This window comes from Anguilla anguilla, chromosome 3, assembly GCF_013347855.1.
Source record: "Anguilla anguilla isolate fAngAng1 chromosome 3, fAngAng1.pri, whole genome shotgun sequence".
Taxonomy (NCBI): Eukaryota; Metazoa; Chordata; class Actinopteri; order Anguilliformes; family Anguillidae; genus Anguilla; species Anguilla anguilla.
In genome coordinates this window covers 29,378,501-29,398,691 of record NC_049203.1, presented here as the reverse complement: position 1 = coordinate 29,398,691, position 20,191 = coordinate 29,378,501, and the positions used below count along the sequence as shown (strand labels likewise).

General features: G+C 38.7%; 1 protein-coding gene across 3 annotated transcripts in view; it reads left to right on the top strand.

Moving 5' to 3' along the window:
- The window catches only part of tubgcp3 (tubulin, gamma complex associated protein 3), a 191,645-nt gene that overhangs the window by 142,047 nt on the left and 29,407 nt on the right, over nucleotides 1-20,191 (top strand). For all 3 annotated transcript variants that reach the window (XR_004764538.1, XM_035411093.1, XM_035411092.1), the window contains exons 17-18: nucleotides 7,312-7,447; nucleotides 7,582-7,670. Coding sequence is in view for 2 of the 3 variants with exons in the window: in XM_035411093.1 (XP_035266984.1) it covers nucleotides 7,312-7,447; nucleotides 7,582-7,670 (225 nt within the window). In the remaining variant the exon portion in view is untranslated. The remainder of the gene's footprint in view (nucleotides 1-7,311; nucleotides 7,448-7,581; nucleotides 7,671-20,191) is intronic.

Below are 20,191 nucleotides of genomic sequence, written 5' to 3'. Positions count from 1 at the left end.
GGTATCGATGATGGATGGATGGATATTGGCTTGTTCAAATTTATCGTCAATTTATCCTCGGTAGCACTGTATCCTACAGTAGCCTACAGTGTAGTTTATTCCACTGATAATGTTCAATGTTTTATTGTTCAGTTGCTAAATTACCTGCCAGAGGAGAGACAGACACATTCGCACATCCGCATTCTGCATCAACACCTGGCTATTGTCAGGCGGTGGGGGGTGTGAAGACAAGCCAAACTCCAGTGAACTTTCAAGTCAGACTTGGCCTGTATTATTGAGTTTGTTTGTTTAACATCCATACGTTCACCCAACTCCCACTCCACGGTGATAAGACGTTGCTGGCTATGGCATACTATAGCTAGGGAGACCCTCCTTGTGGCATAACTTTGACATTTCCGTTGGTTGATGGCTGGGTCAGACCAACGTTACCAGTTACAAATAATTTTTATTAGGCCTGTACAGTTCAATTGACAGACCCCACATTGGCAGATCAGTTAAACAACATTGCAGCGTAGAGATGGATCCATTTTCACGCCTGTGCTTAAAATGTTGGATATGAGACGCTTTACACCTGTTGTTCCCTAACCTAAATGTAGGTTTAGCATCTAAAAATGCAGCTAAAAGCACAAACAGCACAATTCCTTTAGCATGTCAATCACCCTGTCTGTTTTGAGTATGAACATGGTAACTAGGGTGATTAAACAAACAAAAAACTCCTTTACACTTCTCTCACAAAAGAGTTGACTGGGCTATTATCACTAGCCGTGTTTTGGTCTGTGGCCGTCTTGGCAGGTTCTGCATCTTCAACCATTAAAGGACTATGAGTGATGCCTATAATTTGATGCGTCAGAAACTTATTAGGCTAACCGTGTTTGTGCTATAGCCTTGTTGCGTGATTGCTGTGGTCATAGCCTGTGAGCTAGATTTCTGTAATAGTGTGATATGCCTATACAGGTGAGCATCGTTCAGTCACAGCAATATTTCTGAAAATAATCAGGTCATAGGTGCCCCCTAAATTGGCTCTGCACCCCCTGTCCTAAAACTCAAGCTCCGCCACTGGGCATTGGTCAAAGAAAATGTTTTTTCCCGTATGCAATGATTTCAAAATGGTAATAAATCCCTTATTGCCTATATACTGAAACAAAAACACTATAATTTAGAAATACAGCTGTTGGAATTCATCAAGCTGAGTATATTATTTCCAGAAAATAGTTTTGCAACATAGCCTCAGCCTATTGTTTCATAATATGTAACTTAGGTTGTTGTGGGAAGTAACAAAAGTAATAAAAACATGGCCTTTTAAATGTTACACGAAGACATATTCCTGTAAAAACCCATAGAAACATTTTTTATGTTCTATTTGCTCAAAGATTTGCAAGCAAGTGAAATTATCTGAAATAAATTTCATTTGGAGATCTTTGTTCACCCTGCAGGTTCCATTTGTTTTGCAAATGAGTAATTAGTGAGTCATCAAAGAAATTGATAAAGAGTGTTACATTAGGCCATCTATTGCTTGAAGAAATATAGATAATCAGGTATGTAGTATAGTGTTCATTATATGTACTGCTATGGACCTATGTGTCTGAAATAAAGTTAATTGAAATTGAATTGAAATTATCTAGGTTTCACCAAGATCATATCTACAGTGTGGTATAAAGCATTTTAGTTTTACAAATTGGTGTTTTTATTTTATTTTATTTTTTTAATTACAGTGAATTAAAAAGTGAATTGTCTTTTCGATTCCTAGCTCCCAACCTGCTGCCAGTGTGCGATGGTGCATATCCCTTGGTAGGTCAAACCTGTTTTGGTGATTTTTCAGAAAACAGAGTTTGACAGTTTATTTTTTAATCCATAATGGCATAAGTGCCACAGTATAATCAAATAACAATATATAAATCTTATATATATATATATATATATATATATATATATATAAAAAGACTTTCCAGAAAATAACGCTTTCCTTTAATACGATGTTAAAAATTAGCTGCTTCCCTCGGCATGTAATAACTATCATTGGGGGGAAAGGACCCGTGTAACTTTTGGTCAATCGTTTTCCGTTTCAGGAACAGAAATTAAAAAGCAAGAAATTAATGGGTGTTCGATATTCATTTTAAAAACAGAAATCGAAAAACGAGAATCAATTGGTTATTCGTGTTGCTGACTGATATTAAACATACAATTACATAAACTGAACTTGCTCTCAATTTTAAAGTTGATGGTGTTATGTTTGGATTTCTGTTTTCTCAAGGGAGAAGGATCCAGTGGCTACAGCACCCCTGGGGTCAAATGTAGAAAAATATTAATGTGGAAATCTGAGGGCACTTTATTCTCCAATAAAAAAATCCCTTCTGAGGTTATTTTGAAGATGGCGAGCGCCATTTTTTATTTTCTTTTTTTAGTGGCATTTTGCTTCTGAAATTTCTGTAGAATCCTCAGGACACAGGCAGCTTAACATTTTAGGACACCTATATATATGAAAGCATGAATACATAACAGAATAACATGTAAAACATTTCACGATTTTTTATTATAACAAAAATGTGTATTAATGAGGTTAGATTTTTTATAATGACTGAACTGACTTTGGTGTAGCGTTAGGTGCAGCCACAAATACTCGCAAACAAAGTCAAATGACCTGTTGGTGAGTCCAGATGCCAATTTTGTTTTAATGTTTGTGCGTGGAACATCCATGAATACATTGCTAGCAGAAAGTGTCACCTTTACACAGGAAGAGGGAAGCAGATCATTCTGTTAAAGAAAACAGCCATTATTTTCTGAGTTAGGTATTAAGTTATGTACTTACAATGAGCACCATACTTCATTGGACAGTGACACATTTTTTGCTATTTTGGTTCTGTATTCTAGCACTTTGAGTTTGAAAGGATACAATGACAGTGAGTTGAAGTGCAGACTCAGCTTTAATTTGAGGGTATTTTTATACATATCGGATGAACCGTTTAGAAATTATAGAACCTTTTGTACATAGTCCCCCCCATTTTTGGGCATCAAAAATATTGGACAGTTTAACAATGTAGAATAAAGTCATCATTTTTAATATTTGGTCGCATATCCTTTGCATGCAATGACTGCTTGAAGTCTGCGACGCATAGACTTCACCAGACGCTGGGTATCTTCCCTGGTGATGCTTTGCCAGGCCTGTACTGCAGCCATCTTCAGTTCCTGCTTGATTCGGGGGCTTTTTGCCTTCAGTCTCCTCTTCAGCATGTAAAATGCATGTTCAGTTGGATTCAGATCCGGTGATTGACTCGGCCAGTCAAGGATTTTCCCCTTTTTGGTCGTCAAAAACCCCTTCGTTGCTCTAGCAGTATGTTTTGGGCCATTGTCTTGTTGCATGATGAAGTGTTTGGAGGCATTTGGTTTTATCTGAGCAGATAAAATATTTCTGTGAACTTCAGAATTCATTGTTCTACTTCAGTCTGCAGTCACATCATTGATGAAGACAAGTGAGCCCGTTCCACTGGCAGCCATACAGGCCCTCCACCATGTTTCATGGATGAGGTAGTATGCTTTGGATCATGGGCATTTCCTTTTTTTCTCCACACTTTCCTCTTTCCATCACTCTGGTACATGTTAGTCTTTGTCTCATCTGTCCACAAGACTTTGTTCTTGGGGCTCTTTTAGGTGCTTTATAGTAAACTGTAATCTCGCCTTTTTGTTCATCAGGCTTATCAGTGGTTTGCATCTTGTAGTGTACCTTCTGTAGTCCTGCTGGTGTAGTCTTCTACGTATGGTAGACTTTGACACATCTACACCAGCATCCAGCAGAGTGTTTTTGATCTGTTGGGCTGTTGTCAGGGGGATTTTCTTCACCATGGAGAGTATTCTCCGGTCATCCACTACTGTGGTCTTCCTCGGTCTACCGGGTCTTAATTGAGTTCACCAGTTGTTTTTTTCTTGTTAATAATGAACCAAACTGTTGACTTGGTAATGCCCAGGGTTTTTGCAATGTTCCTGATTGATTGATTTTCATTTCTGAGCCTTATGACGGCCAGCTTAATTTGCATCGACACTGCTGTCTTCCTCATGTTGTCACACCCCAACAACAATCTCCAAAGGCAATTGCAAAGTCTAGAATCAAGACTAGACATCAACAGCTCTTTTATGCATTCACTAACGACACAAATGGATACACCTGCCTAACGAAACACATCTGTGAAGCTAATTCAACAAATACTTGTAGTACCTTGGTGTACATGTACAGACCATGTACAAAAGGTGCGGTCATTTCTAAATGGTTCATCCGATATGGATGAAAATACCCTCAAATTAAAGCTGACAGTCTGTACTTCAACCTCATTGTCGTTGTATCCTTTCAAACTCAAAGGGCTAGAGTACAGAACCAAAATCACAGAAAATGTGTCACTGTCCAATGAACTATGGTGCTCACTGTATGGAAAAACACTTCTGTGTGTGACGAATAGGCCTACACCCAGAAACAGCCAAAGACATGCCTCCTCAGTCATTTTGGGGAGTAAGGGAAAGGGTTTTTCCATGTGAATGTCCCACTAAAATCACTGATGTGCAATGATAATAATAGGTACGTTTCTGACGTTGTCCTGCAATAGGCTACTAATCCCATCCGGACAGGGCTAAAGTGCACGTACTGGCTGTTGGCAGTGTATGATTATAAATTGCGGCGTTGAATATCACAAACCTTTTGAACCAAGACTAAAGGCTTACGATTAAATTTAAAATGTTTGATTTTGTGTCGGAATGGGAAAGGCGACAAAAAGAGTCACAAACTCAGTCATAGTCGTTATAATACAATCTCAGTCAGGAGGTACATACCGACTGAGGTATGACTGGAGAGACTGAAATCACTAAAAATATCATCTGCCAACATTACGAGTTGTCACCTGAATGGTAGCCTCGCGAGCCAGTCTCTTTTTTCACTTTGTTCCACAGAGCCTGTTGCCTTGACGTTCTAGGCATAAACGAAGGAGGCAACCTTCCCGGGATAGTTGTATTTTCTCAACCAATCAGAGTGCAGAGGGGCAGCGCTCCAAATGTGGTGACGATTTTGGCCAGGCAAGGTCTGAAACGTGCACCGGAAAAACATAACCGGAGGCAGACTTCTCCACAAACACGAATCAATTTGCCACTATTTGGGGAAAATGGCTAACGTTAACCTCAGAGCACCGACCACACCATCAAAGTTTATCACCGAGATATGCTGAATCTGCGGTTCGAGGTTCCATAATAAAAGAAACAAACACAATTTATTTATCAGTGATAAATTTATTTATTTAATTCCTTTTTGGTTCAACAATTCCACTTGCTCCTCTATTATTGATTGTAATGGGCAAACAATCAAAACCATTGCTTCTTCTGGCCATTTTTCTGGGTATTTATTTGATAGCAGACTGCATACCCTAGGCCACACTTGAAAAATTTAACTTTTGCCAAATCCTGTAGGTAAGCAAGCGAGTACATCTCCGTTCGATAACAGCGTATCCAAACATACGCGCTGAAGGTCCTTCAATGAAGTCACACCAAGTATTTGGCAAGTCTCTGACATCATTGTAAATGAGAATTGGTTCTCAACTGATTTTACCTGGTTAAATAAAGGTCAAATAAAATAAATAAAAATAACAGAATTAATATTGTCTTTGAATTTGTCCATAATTCTGTTTTTATCAGATAATTTGGGTTAGCTCGATAGCTTCGTCCATTTCACTGGTGTGTTTCAGTCGGAACTTGGATTGCAGCGCACACGGAACAAAGGGAGTGTCGGGGGGGAGGGAGAACTGGCACACTGAGACAGACAGTTCAATTAACCAATAGGGAAGCTGCCGCTGGCTTCCAGTAAAATCGCATAATTAAGAGCTAAGTATACTTTCTGGTTAATGTAAATTTGCATACAAATTTGTAATAAAAATTTTGTGGAAACATGCAAAATATAGCCTAACTAACATTAGCAAATAGAAATGAGTTAGGTCAATTTTGAGGTTTACTTACAACCGTTTTATTAGGTATGTATTTGGTACATTGTTCTAAACCCATGGGCAAGCATACAAAATGCATAATGTGTAATATGAACATATTTTGAACAATAAATTGATGCAGTCTCAGACACAGCTGAATAGATTGGATTGACTCATGTATGAGAAAAGAATCTCTGCACGTGCCAGTACTTCACGTGATGTCGTAATTACATTTTCTTTAACCTCTTAATGATGGTCTTTGTAGTCCATCCATCAGCTAGCCATCATCTTGTGTTCAATACAACCAACCAATTTACTTGTTACTCTGTAAAGTGTCTTTTGACTGTTCTATGTAAAAAGCACTATACAAATAAAATTGAACCAGAGTCTAGTGTTAAACTCTCCACTGAGTGAATAGAGCAACTCAGCAATAACTTAATTACTGAATAGTGTCAAGTAAAATCATGATTCCTGTTCTTATATGTATTATGGGTATAAATGTGCACACCCTGACAAGCGTCTCGTTTGATCATCGAGACACAGTTGGCCAGCCACTGTCCGCAAAATAAACCATTTGGTTTATTTCCCATCAACAGCTGTATGGGGGAACAAGTATCTACAGATTTCTCCTGTGTATCTCCCTTGTGGCCAGACCCAAGTGGAAGATCAGTGCACATCCAAAGTTCTGACTGTAACCCATCGCGACTCCAACTTCAAAGTTTCTTAAGAGTCCCTATTCACCTGTCATGGCCCTTGAACCAGCTGACGAGCTAACGGAATTAAGGACTGACCTCCCCTTTTATTGCCGTTAAGTATTGAAATGCATTTTTTTAAACACTGACATCAAACCATAGGATAGCGTAGAACTTGTAATAGGTCATTTAACTTGTGTTTATTATGCTTTGTTGGTCTGGAATTGCAAATTCTCTGACCTTGGTGTTTTACATTGCTAAAACTTCATTTTATGAGACTGATTAAACAAACTAACCACGTAATATAGAGTAGGGTGTGTTACGGCCGGCACGACTGGCCGCAACAAACAAAGTCCAGATGCACCAAAAACAGACAGAAACTGATCTAAAAACAAACCGCGTCCTCACATTAAAAAATGTTTAGAGCAAAACTACCTGTTGCAATGGAGGCATTTTAATGAAGGAACCTCATCAGTGTGACCATGTGGTATGTCACAGAAAGAGTGTTTCTTAGGAATCCTGTCTCTCTCTGTTTTCACAAAGGAGTACTGGTTCTGTCCTTTCCTGTTTTTAGATTTCATGACTGAAGTGTTATGTATGTACAAGAGTGGAATTATTATGTTGTGTATGTGAAGAGTTGACAGCAGGACTGTTATGTCTGCCTGTGTCAGGTGTTCACACGGGAGTGCATGAGCCACTACCTGAGGGTGTTTAACTTCCTGTGGCGGGCAAAGCGCATGGAGTACACGCTGACGGACATCTGGAAAGGCCAGATGTGCAACGCTAAGCTGCTGAAGAACATGCCCGGTGAGTCCACAGTTCATCCCACCCCAACTAGAGGAACAAGTCCTCTGCACAGTGTTCCTAAGGCCAGAGTCTTCCCCTGTGTGAAGTCACTTTCTGTTAATGGCACTTTCTGTTAACTGGTTCTCTCATTGCAGAGCTGTCTGGAGTTCTGCATCAATGTCACATCCTGGCTTCTGAGATGGTCCATTTCATACACCAGATGCAATATTACATCACCTTTGAGGTAGGCCGGGCATTTTTGTGGTAACCCCAGCAGGTGTGTGTGTGTGTACGCGCTAGAGCTGTCAACATTGGCATGAATTGAAGTTTGAATTGAACCGTCTAAAATAGGTAAAAGTTTAATGTACAGTGAGCACCATAATTCATTGGACAGTGACACATTTTTTGTTATTTTGGTTCTGTACTCTAGCACTTTGAGTTTGAAAGGATACAATGACAATGAGGTTGAAGTGCTGACTGTCAGCTTTAATTTGAGGGTATTTTCATCCATATCGGATGAACCATTTAGAAATGACCGCACCTTTTGTACATGGTCCCCCCACTTTAAGGTACTACAAGTATTTGTTGAATTGGCTTCACAGATGTGTTTCGTTAGGCAGGTGTATCCATTTGTGTCGTTAGTGAATGCAGAAAAGAGCTGTTGATGTCTAGTCTTGATTCTAGACTTTGCAATTGCCTTTGGAGATTGTTGTTGGGGTGTGACAACATGAGGAAGAGACAGCAGTGTCGATGCAAATTAAGCTGGCCGTCATAAGGCTCAGAAATGAAAATCAATCAATCAGGAACATTGCAAAAACCCTGGGCATTACCAAGTCAACAGTTTGGTTCATCATTAACAAGAAAAAAACAACTGGTGAACTCAATTAAGACCCGGTAGACCGAGGAAGACCACTGTAGTGGATGAATACTCTCCATGGTGAAGAAAATCCCCCTGACAACAGCCCAACAGATCAAAAACACTCTGCTGGATGCTGGTGTAGATGTGTCAAAGTCTACCATACGTAGAAGACTACACCAGCAGGACTACAGAGGGTACACTACAAGATGCAAGCCACTGATAAGCCTGACGAACAGAAAGGCGAGATTACAGTTTACTATAAAGCACCTAAAAGAGCCCCAAGAACAAAGTCTTGTGGACAGATGAGACAAATATTAACATGTAACAGAGTGATGGAAAGAGGAAAGTGTGGAGAAAAAAAGGAAATGCCCATGATCCAAAGCATACCACCTCATACGTGAAACATGGTGGAGGGGGTGTTATGGTTTGGGCCTGTATGGCTGCCAGTGGAACGGGCCCACTTGTCTTCATCGATGATGTGTCTGCAGACAGAAGTAGAACAATGAATTCTGAAGTCTACAGAAATATTTTATCTGCTCAGATAAAACCAAATGCCTCCAAACTCATTGGACGACACTTCATCATGCAACAAGACAATGACCCGAAACATACTGCTAGAGCAACGAAGAGGTTTTTGATGGCCAAAAAGTGGAAAATCCTTAACTGGCCGAGTCAATCACCGGATCTGAATCCAATTGAACATGCATTTTACATGCTGAAAGGGAGACTGAAGGCAAAAAGTCCCCGAAAGTAGGATGGCTGCAGTACAGGCCTGGAAAAGCATCACCAGGAAAGATACCCAGCGTCTGGTGAAGTCTATGCGTCGCAGACTTCAAGCAGTCATTGCATGCAAAGGATATGCGACCAAATATTAAAAATGATGACTTTATTCTACATTATGTTAAACTGTCCAATATTGTTTGATGCCCGAAAATGGGGGGGACTATGTACAAAAGGTTCTATAATTTCTAAACAGTTCATCCGATATATATGAAAATACCCTCAAATTAAAGCTGACAGTCTGCACTTCAACTCATTGTCATTGTATCCCTTCAAACTCAAAGTGCTAGAGTACAGAGCCAAAATAACAAAGATGGTGTCACTGTCCAATGAATTATGGTGCTCACTGTATTTGAATATCATTTACAAAAGTGTGTATATTGTTAGGCGCAATATGTATAATAATTTGCAGTGACGTTTCCTCTAATCTGTTATGGGGCTAAGCGTTATCGTCCACAAGAGTGTAGTATAACACTAGAAAGGCCACATTTTTTGTTACCATAAACTGCCAGGCATTTTCTCATCCAGCATTACAGCATCACTTTCAGAACCCACAGCGACCCAATTTCATAAAGATTATGAAACATGATGTTGTAAAACTATTTTCTTGAAATAAAGGACATGACTATCAATTTGAACATTTTTATTTTTAATTATATCAGTTTTGTTATATAGGTAAGGGAAAATGCGCCAAGGCATATTAGAGGTTTTAATCAGCAGTAGCCTATATTTTCAATTTCATTCAATTAATAACTAATAGCTGTTGGCAGCTTATGGGGGAACCAATAGACGTTATCAGTGCTATAAACCAGAACATTTATTTGTTGGGTAGGAATGTTGGACCTCCTGTGCAGAAAAATGGTTGTGCCTGGGCTGGGGAACAATTGTCTTGGTCAGGCCATAAGTAAAAATGGAGGGAAAAAGGGAAAAGAGGAAAAATGAAGAAGAAAAAGTGAAAGAGTTTGGGATTCTTCTGCATGTGTTTTGATGTAGCAATTTTCTAAAAAAAAAAAAATTAAAAAAAAATATGGATGAATTATTGAAAATCACTACATTTTTAATTTTAGGGGAACACGTAGGGATTCAGAGGTCATGAGTACAATGTCCTCCTGAGACACATTGAAATCTGATTTGATGGATCATACAAAATCTTTCTTTTTTTGTTATTTTATACTTTATTATTTTTATCTATGGTAAACATTACATTTATTTGGCAGACGCTTTTATCCAAAGCGACATACAAAAGTGCATTTCATGGTCATGGACATCTACAAATAAGATACAAGACTATTTTATTGTGTATTGTGTAATAAAGTAGCTCTAATGTGTTCCCTTTGATTAAAAGTGAAGGCTCTTTCAATAAACTATCTATCAATATATGATAATTTAAACACTTTTATTTAAATAACTTTATTATTTAGACAAAAATATAACATGGGCAGATGTTATTAAGTTTTGCAACGTATCAACAAAGGATTCATTTTAAATTATTCACAAGATTGACTTGTGAATAGTGAAAAAATGTGATATCTAAAAGATTTAATACAAAATAATATAAAATAACCATACAAATATTATTTACATAATGGTACAAACAAGGTCTATTTTTTTTACATTTCTTTTTAATGTCCTCCAGCCACTTTGCCATGGTCTCTGTGTTTGTGACTTTGTACTGGCTGTGCCCTTTTGCATCAGTTCTGAATTGCTCACATTTTCTCCATGAATTTACAGTCATGGTCTTACTGAATGACAGGTGGGTTACTCTGTAGCCAGTGAACCTGAGAGTAATCATAAGGTAGTATCAGCCGATGTCCAGGACCTGCCACACCCTCTTATGAATACTACACCCAGCTCGCTGCTGGCCACACACTGGACTGAGTAACCTGACATTCCACTGGTGGTAGGGCATTCACACCAGGAGCCTATGGTTGAAAAAGTGCTCAGACAGAAAAGCACAATTCCAAATACAACATAAAACATTCTAGTTAACCCCTTGCCCATTTAGGGGGTACCTTATTTAAAGCTTTATAACTCCAGATGTGAGCATCACAGAGACTTGTAAAATGGCTTAAATGAAGCAAGAAATTTGTACCATTTGCAATACTAATATAGATTAGTTAATATTCATAATTTAGGAAGAAATAAAGTGCCACAATTGTAATTGCAATTGCCTAGGCAAAAAAATATAAAATGAATTTGCTCTTTTTTAGTTTGCAATGAAATACTTGAGAGATTGCTTATATACAGCAGGTTGAACTATACATGTCCAGGATAAAAAATTCCTTGACCACAAGTACATAAAATATGGGTGGATATGCAGAACTACTAAATATCTTTGAAAGAAGTAAACAGTGTACCCAGAGTCTCCAAATCTATCCAAAATTTCTAAATTATGCATTGCTGTAAATCACTACATAATCATGCATTTCACTACAAATCAACTGTTTTGACTCAAGAAACTCACCTTTGCATCATTTTCAAGTGGGAATTACAAGCTTTCTGTCAGTACAGTGGCCTAAAATATCTAGGGGTCCTGAAGCATATCCAAAGTCTCTCCAAAAAAGAATAAAATGCTTTTTGTCCATTATAAAGCATATGCACGTGCCCCTTATGAAAGTTTAGGATGAAACATTGATATCAGATTTAAAAGATAATGCAAAAAACTTTTGGATGATGAAATCTTACCTGTGTTCAGTGGATAAAGACAGAAAGTAAATCAATGCTGTAGTTCCCCTGTTCTGACTCAGTCCAGACAACAGTATATCGGCTAGGTCTATCAGCAGACATATGCCTTAGCCATGCTCAGAATTTTTCAGGAATAATAAAATTTTCCCAGGTCCAGTGTCATTTACTGCTACCACAGACTGAATGCTTAATGCAGCTATAATGAGACAAAACTTTCGGTTATACTTTGCTATAAATTGCTATTCCAAAAGTAAAATTAGATCTACATCGTTAGAAAGCTTATTTTGTCACCTATTGGATCAATTAACTGTCGTACTACAACCGGTGACAACACCGTAAACAACATGCGTGGTATTGCGCACAGCTATTTTGGAAGGTACCCAGGCGTCACAAATTAGCATATATTTCACAAACGGATTGTCGAAGATAATATATGACCACTCAGTCTCGAAAGGGACGTCTCTACGTGTAAAACCAATGGTAAGGTTGTATATTTATTCCATATTTAGTCGTAGGTATTGACAGTAGAATGACATGGTATAATTTTTATTCCTCTTTATTTCAGTGTTCAGTGAGTGGCGTTTTTCACAGCTGCACTGGCATACCTTTGACTATTATCGGCTTTATCTTGTTGCTATGACGGAATACAATTTTTTAGTGGTAAAAGAATGCTTTAATGATTGCCCAGATAGACATTATTGTCCAGTATGTCATGCGTGGGGGGTGTAGTTACAGATGAGACTGCAAGGAGGGGGAGCTTGGTAAACCGATGACCAGTGTGACAATGGTGGCGCTGCGAAACTCCGTCTTTGGCATAGTTTTCCTGAATCGTCTACTAACAAAGCTAGAACACAGAGTTTGTGTTTTAAACTCATAATTTGGTTGCAGGATCACAGAATGTCTGAATTGAGAAATCTAGGCACGCCGGCGTGTCGACCACTTGGGGCTTTGTGCGAAGTGGTTACATGTGTTGTCATAGTAAAAAAAAGTAAAGAGATTCAGTGTTGGCAGTGGGAAGGATATGTGTGAGGTCACTGCTGAGGGGACGGAAGGAGCTGCAGCAGGCGATCTGATTTGATTTATATTCAACTCATGTCAACTTATCAGGGAATCACTGTCAGTCCAAGGAACTTAATTTTATCTATTTTTACAACTACAGTTTCTATGACTATGTGATTTCTATGTCATTGCTCCACAGATAATAATAATAGCTAATAATAGCTAATAGCATTGATAGCTAATGACCTAATTACATCATGTGGCTAAATTACCCATCTTTCAGGTACGTTTACGTTAGCTGGCTAGACATTAATATAATGTTACCTCCCTAGTTCAGCTGAATTACTATCAGAGACAGCAGAAGAAAAATATATCTTCTCTGCTACTATCAAACGACTGTTGGGTCCTCTTGACCATTTAACGATTTAATTTAATTTTTTACCTTGAGAATCATGCAATATTCCACTGCATTCTTGAATGCTGTCACTGTCATTGGATTCTACCGCGATGCGTTTAAAAGCTCCGTTGCTGCAGAGAAGGGGAGATTTGATTGGTAAGACATGGATGGGGCAAAGCACGCGATTGGAAAGAAATAGAAGCGAAACACCATGTTAAATGCCATGTTTAGTGCTTTAAACTCTCAATAATGTCCTGGCTGTATTTGACTCAGGCTAAGAGTTTCACAGGCACTATGAAGTAGGGTTATGGGCAATACTACTGTGCCATATTGTGGTCAGTTGCACTGAAATTCCATAATTTCTGTAAATTAACAAATTGAAATGCTAACTCCCAAAATGTGAATATACAACAAAAGGGTAATTTACAGTCAAACAAAAAAATAACAAAGAAAAAAACGATATTCAAAATTTACCTTTAGACAATAGCATTTTCCACTGTAGGGCCGAACGGTTACCAGGGCCAGTCTGTGCGGTTCCGCGCTACTCAGGACTCGTGGGAAAAGTTACCGTTTCTGTTTCCATCTGTCGGGCTGCTAAAACCAGGACTAGGAAGTATCTAAGAAAAACTAGTGATGACAGCAAGTGACGCAGTGGATCAGCGACGGCGTCCCGTTGTGTATGTAATAAATTTGCGCCAGTTGTTGTCGTCACTCCCCATTCTGTTTTGTTTTTGTTATGTTCTGTTCACAATAGATGGCAGCGTTGAATCATGGTTATAGTTACTGGCTTCATTTAGGGATGCCAACCATCCCATAAAATACGGAATCGTCCCTTCCCTTATTTTGACAGTATAATAGGCATTCCGTATTTAACTCATGGCATCTTTGTGAACAATTCCGTTTGTAGTAACCGCTGTCTTGAATACAATTCAGTAGTTAGCTAGCTAGCTGGGATAACAAGCATGCTGTGAGACCATTCTGACCTAAAACCCAGAATTTTAATATTGGCTTAGTGACAAGTGACGGCGAACCTATCATAAAGCTGGCATCACTGGATTATTTTCCAATAACGGGACAGCCCGTCGTGGTTTATTCCTTACGTGTCCTCCACTGACCATGACACAGTTTCGGACATTTTTATTTATATTAGCTTCTCTACCGACCTAGCTTACGGAAGAGGACTTGAAGAGACCGGATGCGGAGTCACAAAACTGACGTAATGTTAAACCAATCAGTGAATACCTACGTCATTAAGCTCGCCCACCCGGTTCTGCTGCACTAAGCACGGTTGTCTAACCGTGCTGATAATATCGTGCTGGGCACAGTTTGTAAGCGTTCTGCGCCAAACTGTTTCCAGGTGGAAACATCATTGGAACCGTTCCTCTCCGTGCTCAGAACCGGTCAGGCCCTACAGTGGTAAAGGGGCTAATGCTTCATTTCTAGAGCTATCTTCTCTAGTTTCCAACACGAACCACCTCTTCCTGAGGACTGAGGATCCCTTTTTTTAAACAGAAACCCCACCCTCTTGGTTCCTTACCATGACCGGGATGGCTCATTATTGAACAATGAATTCCCAAATCGCTATAAGTGCCTACACAAAGTCACTGGGCAATTATATAACCACTGCTGATTTAAAAAGTAGGCTGAAGTATGTTACAATCAGCAGTTAAAATAATGTATAGCTTCTCCACTAAAGGTGTGGTGGTTTGTTCCAATGCCCACCATTTTCCAATACGTGGCAGAAAAAGCGATATAAATTCACCCGGAGCTGTGCGCTCGGTTTGGTCCCACTCGCCACCCATAACACGGAAGTTCCCGTAATGCCGAAGTTCTAATAAAAACAACACCCATTCGTAAAACTAAAATCCTTTATACCATACTGTAGACACAATCTTAGAGAAAAAGTATATGTAAAAATATTGTTGTTCAAATGAATTTTCCCAGGGACCTAGCCACCAGAAAACATGGCACCTGGTACACTGGCAGCAGGTCATAGCTAGCTGTGGAATACTATTTGAGTTTCTGGGGATTGGGATTTCAGAGGGTTGTGCATGTCTCCTTTTCACCGTAATTACAAAAAAACACCCATTCGTAAAACTCAAATTCTTTATACCACAGTGTAGATAAGGTATTGACGGGGAAATACATATAAAACATAATTGTTCAATGGAGGTTTAGCTGTCTAGACAGATTATATGGCGTCTTCCCTGGCATAACATGGACGAATCGGAATTGAACAATCGGGATAATGTCAAGACAGGGATTGGCTACTAATAACATTTTATTTCAGCAAAACAAAATCCCTTCTGGGGTTTTTTTGAATAATTCAGCGAGCGCCGTTTTTTTTTTTTTGGTGCCATATCGCTTCTGAAATGGTCCTCACGATGCTGGCAGCTGTAACATTTTTAGGACACCTAAATATACGAATGTATCAATAACTAATTACCAATTAACCTTTTTCACAGTGAGTTTTTAGTTTTTTTGGTGAACTGAGTAATTATGCCTTCAATGTGGTTAGATTTTTATTAATGGCCCCACTCATTTTGGTGAAGCGTTAAGTGCAGGCACAAACGCTCGTAAACAGTCAAGTTTGCATAGTAATTCCTGATTTCTTAAGTAAAAACGTAACATCACTGAACTATCAGTGCACTTTTGAAACAATTTAATTGCTCTATCTACTGCGATTTTGTATATTTCCTTGTTAAATGATCTGTTCAAGTGAGCCCAGTTGCCAATTTTTATGTTTGTGCGTGGAACTCTCATTGTGATTACATTGCAGGCAGAACATTCAACCTCCCTATTAATAGCATATTTAGTAAACACATATAGATTCTTCTTACACACCTATATATATATGTGTGTGCGTGTGATTTATATTCTGTCATGTACTTTAACATAATGATCTTGTTGGTATTTGAGATATATGATTACATTCTGATAGAGGTCATGCCACTTTTTCTGTCATGGGGCTGGTCAAACCCCAGATCTGGCAAATGTCCTCAGGCACCCCACCCGTTCCCCTTCAGTCATGGCCTTGTGCGACTTGCTTCAAGACATTGCTTTGGATAACAGGATTGTAACATTAGGCTCAGATCAATAATTTCAAACACTATATACACAGCCATATCATCCTATAATCAGTCTGAGTATATAGAAATGAGTTTGAGTGATAAAGTACGTCTACAACAATCATAAACAGAATAAACGTAAGGTTATATCTCCCTGTATAAGATTTATTTATTTAATTGATTTAAAAAAAAGATTCCATAAAGAGGACCTGAACTAAATGTTAGAAGTACATGAGACATTCGCGCACGCACATATAATCGCACATATAATCTTTCCATTTCTTTTTATAATTGTTTGCTGGTGTCAAGTGATGTGAACCAGGTGGTCCTGGGGGTGGGGTTACACCCATGTAATTTCTTTATAGAGCAGAAGTGTCTGGTTCCGGAAGTAGAAATACCATTCATATTTGCCATACAGAATTTGATTCGTCAGTCATTATACATTTAACTTTATAACTTTAGCTACGAGAGCGTACAGGTATGTAGCCTATTTCTGGTCTGGTCTGCGGCTTATCAACACTGACCAGTGCTAGCTTGCTCCACACAGTTCTGTGATCCATATGCAGTTCAGCAACCATGGAAGTTCAACCATGGTCATGTTCCTTGTAGGCTATTCATCAGTTGTATGCGTTCCACAAATCAAAGTAATCTGGTGAGTCGTATGCTGACCAACCAGATTCTAGTGTTGAATAAAACAACTTGGCTATAACATTATTACCGACTCGTGTCAAGAAAAATCACGCATGGATTCTTATTCTTATATGCATTTTGGATATAACTTTTTTGAAAATGTGACTGTGAACCCCTTAGTTTGACAGAAAAAGGCAGGAGTTTCTCCATTATAGTCTGTGGGGAAATCGAGAGCTGCGGTGCACTGGACGCCATATTGGTTCCTGCAACTTCTGCCTCGCCAGTTCCTATAGACGCTCTATGGGATGGATGGATGGTTGAAACCGATTTAAAGTGAGGGGAGAGGGATACGAATACAAAAAAGTAAGTTGCTAACAAGTTGCTATGTTGAAACTAAGGTGGAGGTAGCTCAGTCGTCAGGCCGCTGTTTGTGAGAGCGTAGAACACAACCGGGTCATATTTGGCTCATTCAAAGGGTATGCTTTTATATAACACAGTGCCTACGTATATTAGTTTGCATGCGTGTTTTAAGCTCTCGTTAAACAAGTGCTGGTACGGGTTGGACTTGGCTTCTAAGTTAGGCTTTTGATTTCTGGGTCAGTCATTTAATAATTCTGGCAATTTGCAAGCAATTTGGCACCCATTTCTCACATATTGTGTGTTTATCCCTAGACATCGACAGGTTTGTATTTTGTTACAACAGTAAAGCGTGCTGAGTGTGAGTGAGTTTGTAGCTAGCTAGCTAAATTACTTTTTGTGTATGGTGTTCTCCATAATACTGGTGGTGGTTGTTTTTTAAATTAATATTAGCCTCAGATTTGTCCACTGAGTCTCTTGCTTTTAACGGAGGAGTTTAAACCAGATTAATTCTTAGCTTTGTAACCAGTAGGACGCACCTGCTTCTACTAATCAACCACTAGAGTCTTTTCTGAGAACCTCAATTAGTAGAATCAGGTGTGTTACTGCTTGGTTGAGACAAAAATCTGCACCCGCACCAGCCCTTTCTGGATAAGATTGAGGACCCCTGCTGGTAGGACATTAGGACCCTGCTTACCAAAGTAGCAATTTCAGTACGTCGCTCCGTCTCCTTAAATCATGACTCCTCCTTCATTCATTTTGTGTGCGTTCGCATTTGGACAGGAAGTAACGCCCAGTTAGAGACCGCGGTATGTTTGAAACCTTTCTTTGGATTTTAAGATTGTTTTAACATTGGTAACATGTAGCTTCTCCTTGCAACTCAACTAGCATAATATTGTGTAATTGCCATCGTTGGGTGGCTTAGTGATCATCTGCTTCCTGAAGTTGCCTATACTGCAGGGAGCCATTTTTTATCTGGGTACAGTGAACGTATAAATAATTGCTTTGTACTGTTACCTCAAATGTTTGCGTGAACTAGCACTTTAAACTAATTTTGCGTTCTTTTAACCGCTTAGCGGCCAAGCCAAATCTCGCCAATCCTTGTCCATTTAGGGGGTACCTATTTAAAGCTTTATAACTCCAGATGTGAACACCACAGAGACTTGAAAAATGGCTTAAATAAAACAAGACATTTGTACAATTTACAATACTAACACAGATTAGTTTATATTCATAATTTTGGAAGAAATAAAGTGCCACAAATGCAATTGTCTAGACAAAAAATCAAAAATGAATTTGCACTTTTTTAGTTTGCAATGAAATACTGAGAGATTGCACATATACAGCAGGTTAAACTGTACATGTGCTGGATCAAAAACTTCATAAAATCTAAGGGTGGATATGTAGAACTATGTATGAAGCAAAAACTAAGCAGTGTACCCAGCGTCTCCAAATCTATCCAAAATGTCTAAATTATGCATTTCTGTAAATCACAACATATTCACGTATTTCACTACAAATCAACTGTTTTGACTCAAGAAACTCACTGTTGCATAATTTTCAAATGGGAATTACAAGCTTTCAGTCAATACAGTGGTCTAAAATAGCTAGGTGTCCAGAAACATATCCAAAATCTCTCCAAAATTGAATAAAATGCTTTTTGTTCATTATAAAGCATATAAATGAGCCCCTTATGAGGGTTTAAGATGAAACATTGCTATCAGATTAAAAAAATAATGCAAAAATATTGTCACACAATGCGGTACAGTACCTAAATGTGTAATAATTAACTCGTGTGTATTTCTATACTCTGTACTCTGGTATGTTTTCTTGTATGGGGATGAGACAACATGAAAACAATTTTCACCCGTCCACCACGTTTTGGCAATGTTCCAGCTCTGACGTCATCACTGTTGCATGCTTCACAAAAACTATTACACTTCCGTCTAACGCTTACATTACAGTGTGAAATATTTACATTATATAACACCACTAACCTATTTAAAGATACTCAATTTCAAAAATAACGTATATAACCGAAATATTGTGAGCGGTAATACTTACATAGCAATGATGAAATCTCCTCTATGTTCAGTAGGTGGAGACAGAGACAGTATCAATGATATTGTTCTATTCGCTTCTGTTTTGCTCCAGAAAACGATGTCAGCTAGGTCTATCAGCAAACATATGGCTTAGCTATGTTCAGAAGTCCTCAATAATAATAGTATTTTCCAAGAAATTACGAAATATCCTTGAACACGTTTCGTTAGGTGCATCGTATTCGTCTGCTAACAGAGTGAATGCGTAAGTGAATGCGATGCTAAGAATATTTTCTGTTACGCTGACCTATAAAACGCTATTCCAAAAGCAAAATTAGACATGTTATACATCGTTAGAAAGCTTATACTCTCGCCTACTGAATAAATGAATTGTCAATCAAGTCAGACTGTACTAAAAAGGGCGACGACGCCGTAAACAACAGGTGTGGTGTTACGCACAGCTATTTTGGAAGATACCCAGGCGTCACAGATGCGCGTATATTTCCCAAATGGATTGTCCAAGACAATATATGACCACGCAGTCTCAAAAGGGACATCTCTACACGTAAAACCAACAGTAAGGTTTTATATTTATTCAATATTTAGTCCCAGATATTGACTGTAGAATGACATGGTATCATTTTTAAAAACTTTTTCTCGTTTATTTCGTTATTCAGTGAGCAGCGTTTTCACTGCTGTATAGGCATATCTTAGGGCTGTTGTCGGGTTTATCTTGTTGCTATGACGGAATACGATTTGTTAGTGGTGAAAGAATATTTTTATGAATGCCAAGATAGACAATATTGTCCATTATGTCAAGGGTGGGGGGTGTTTTTTAGATGAGACTGCAGGGAGGGGGTGCGTGTTAAATGAACGACCGGAGCGACAATGGTGGGGCTGCGAAACTCCGTTTTCGGCATAGTTGTCATGTATCGTCTACTAATGAAACTG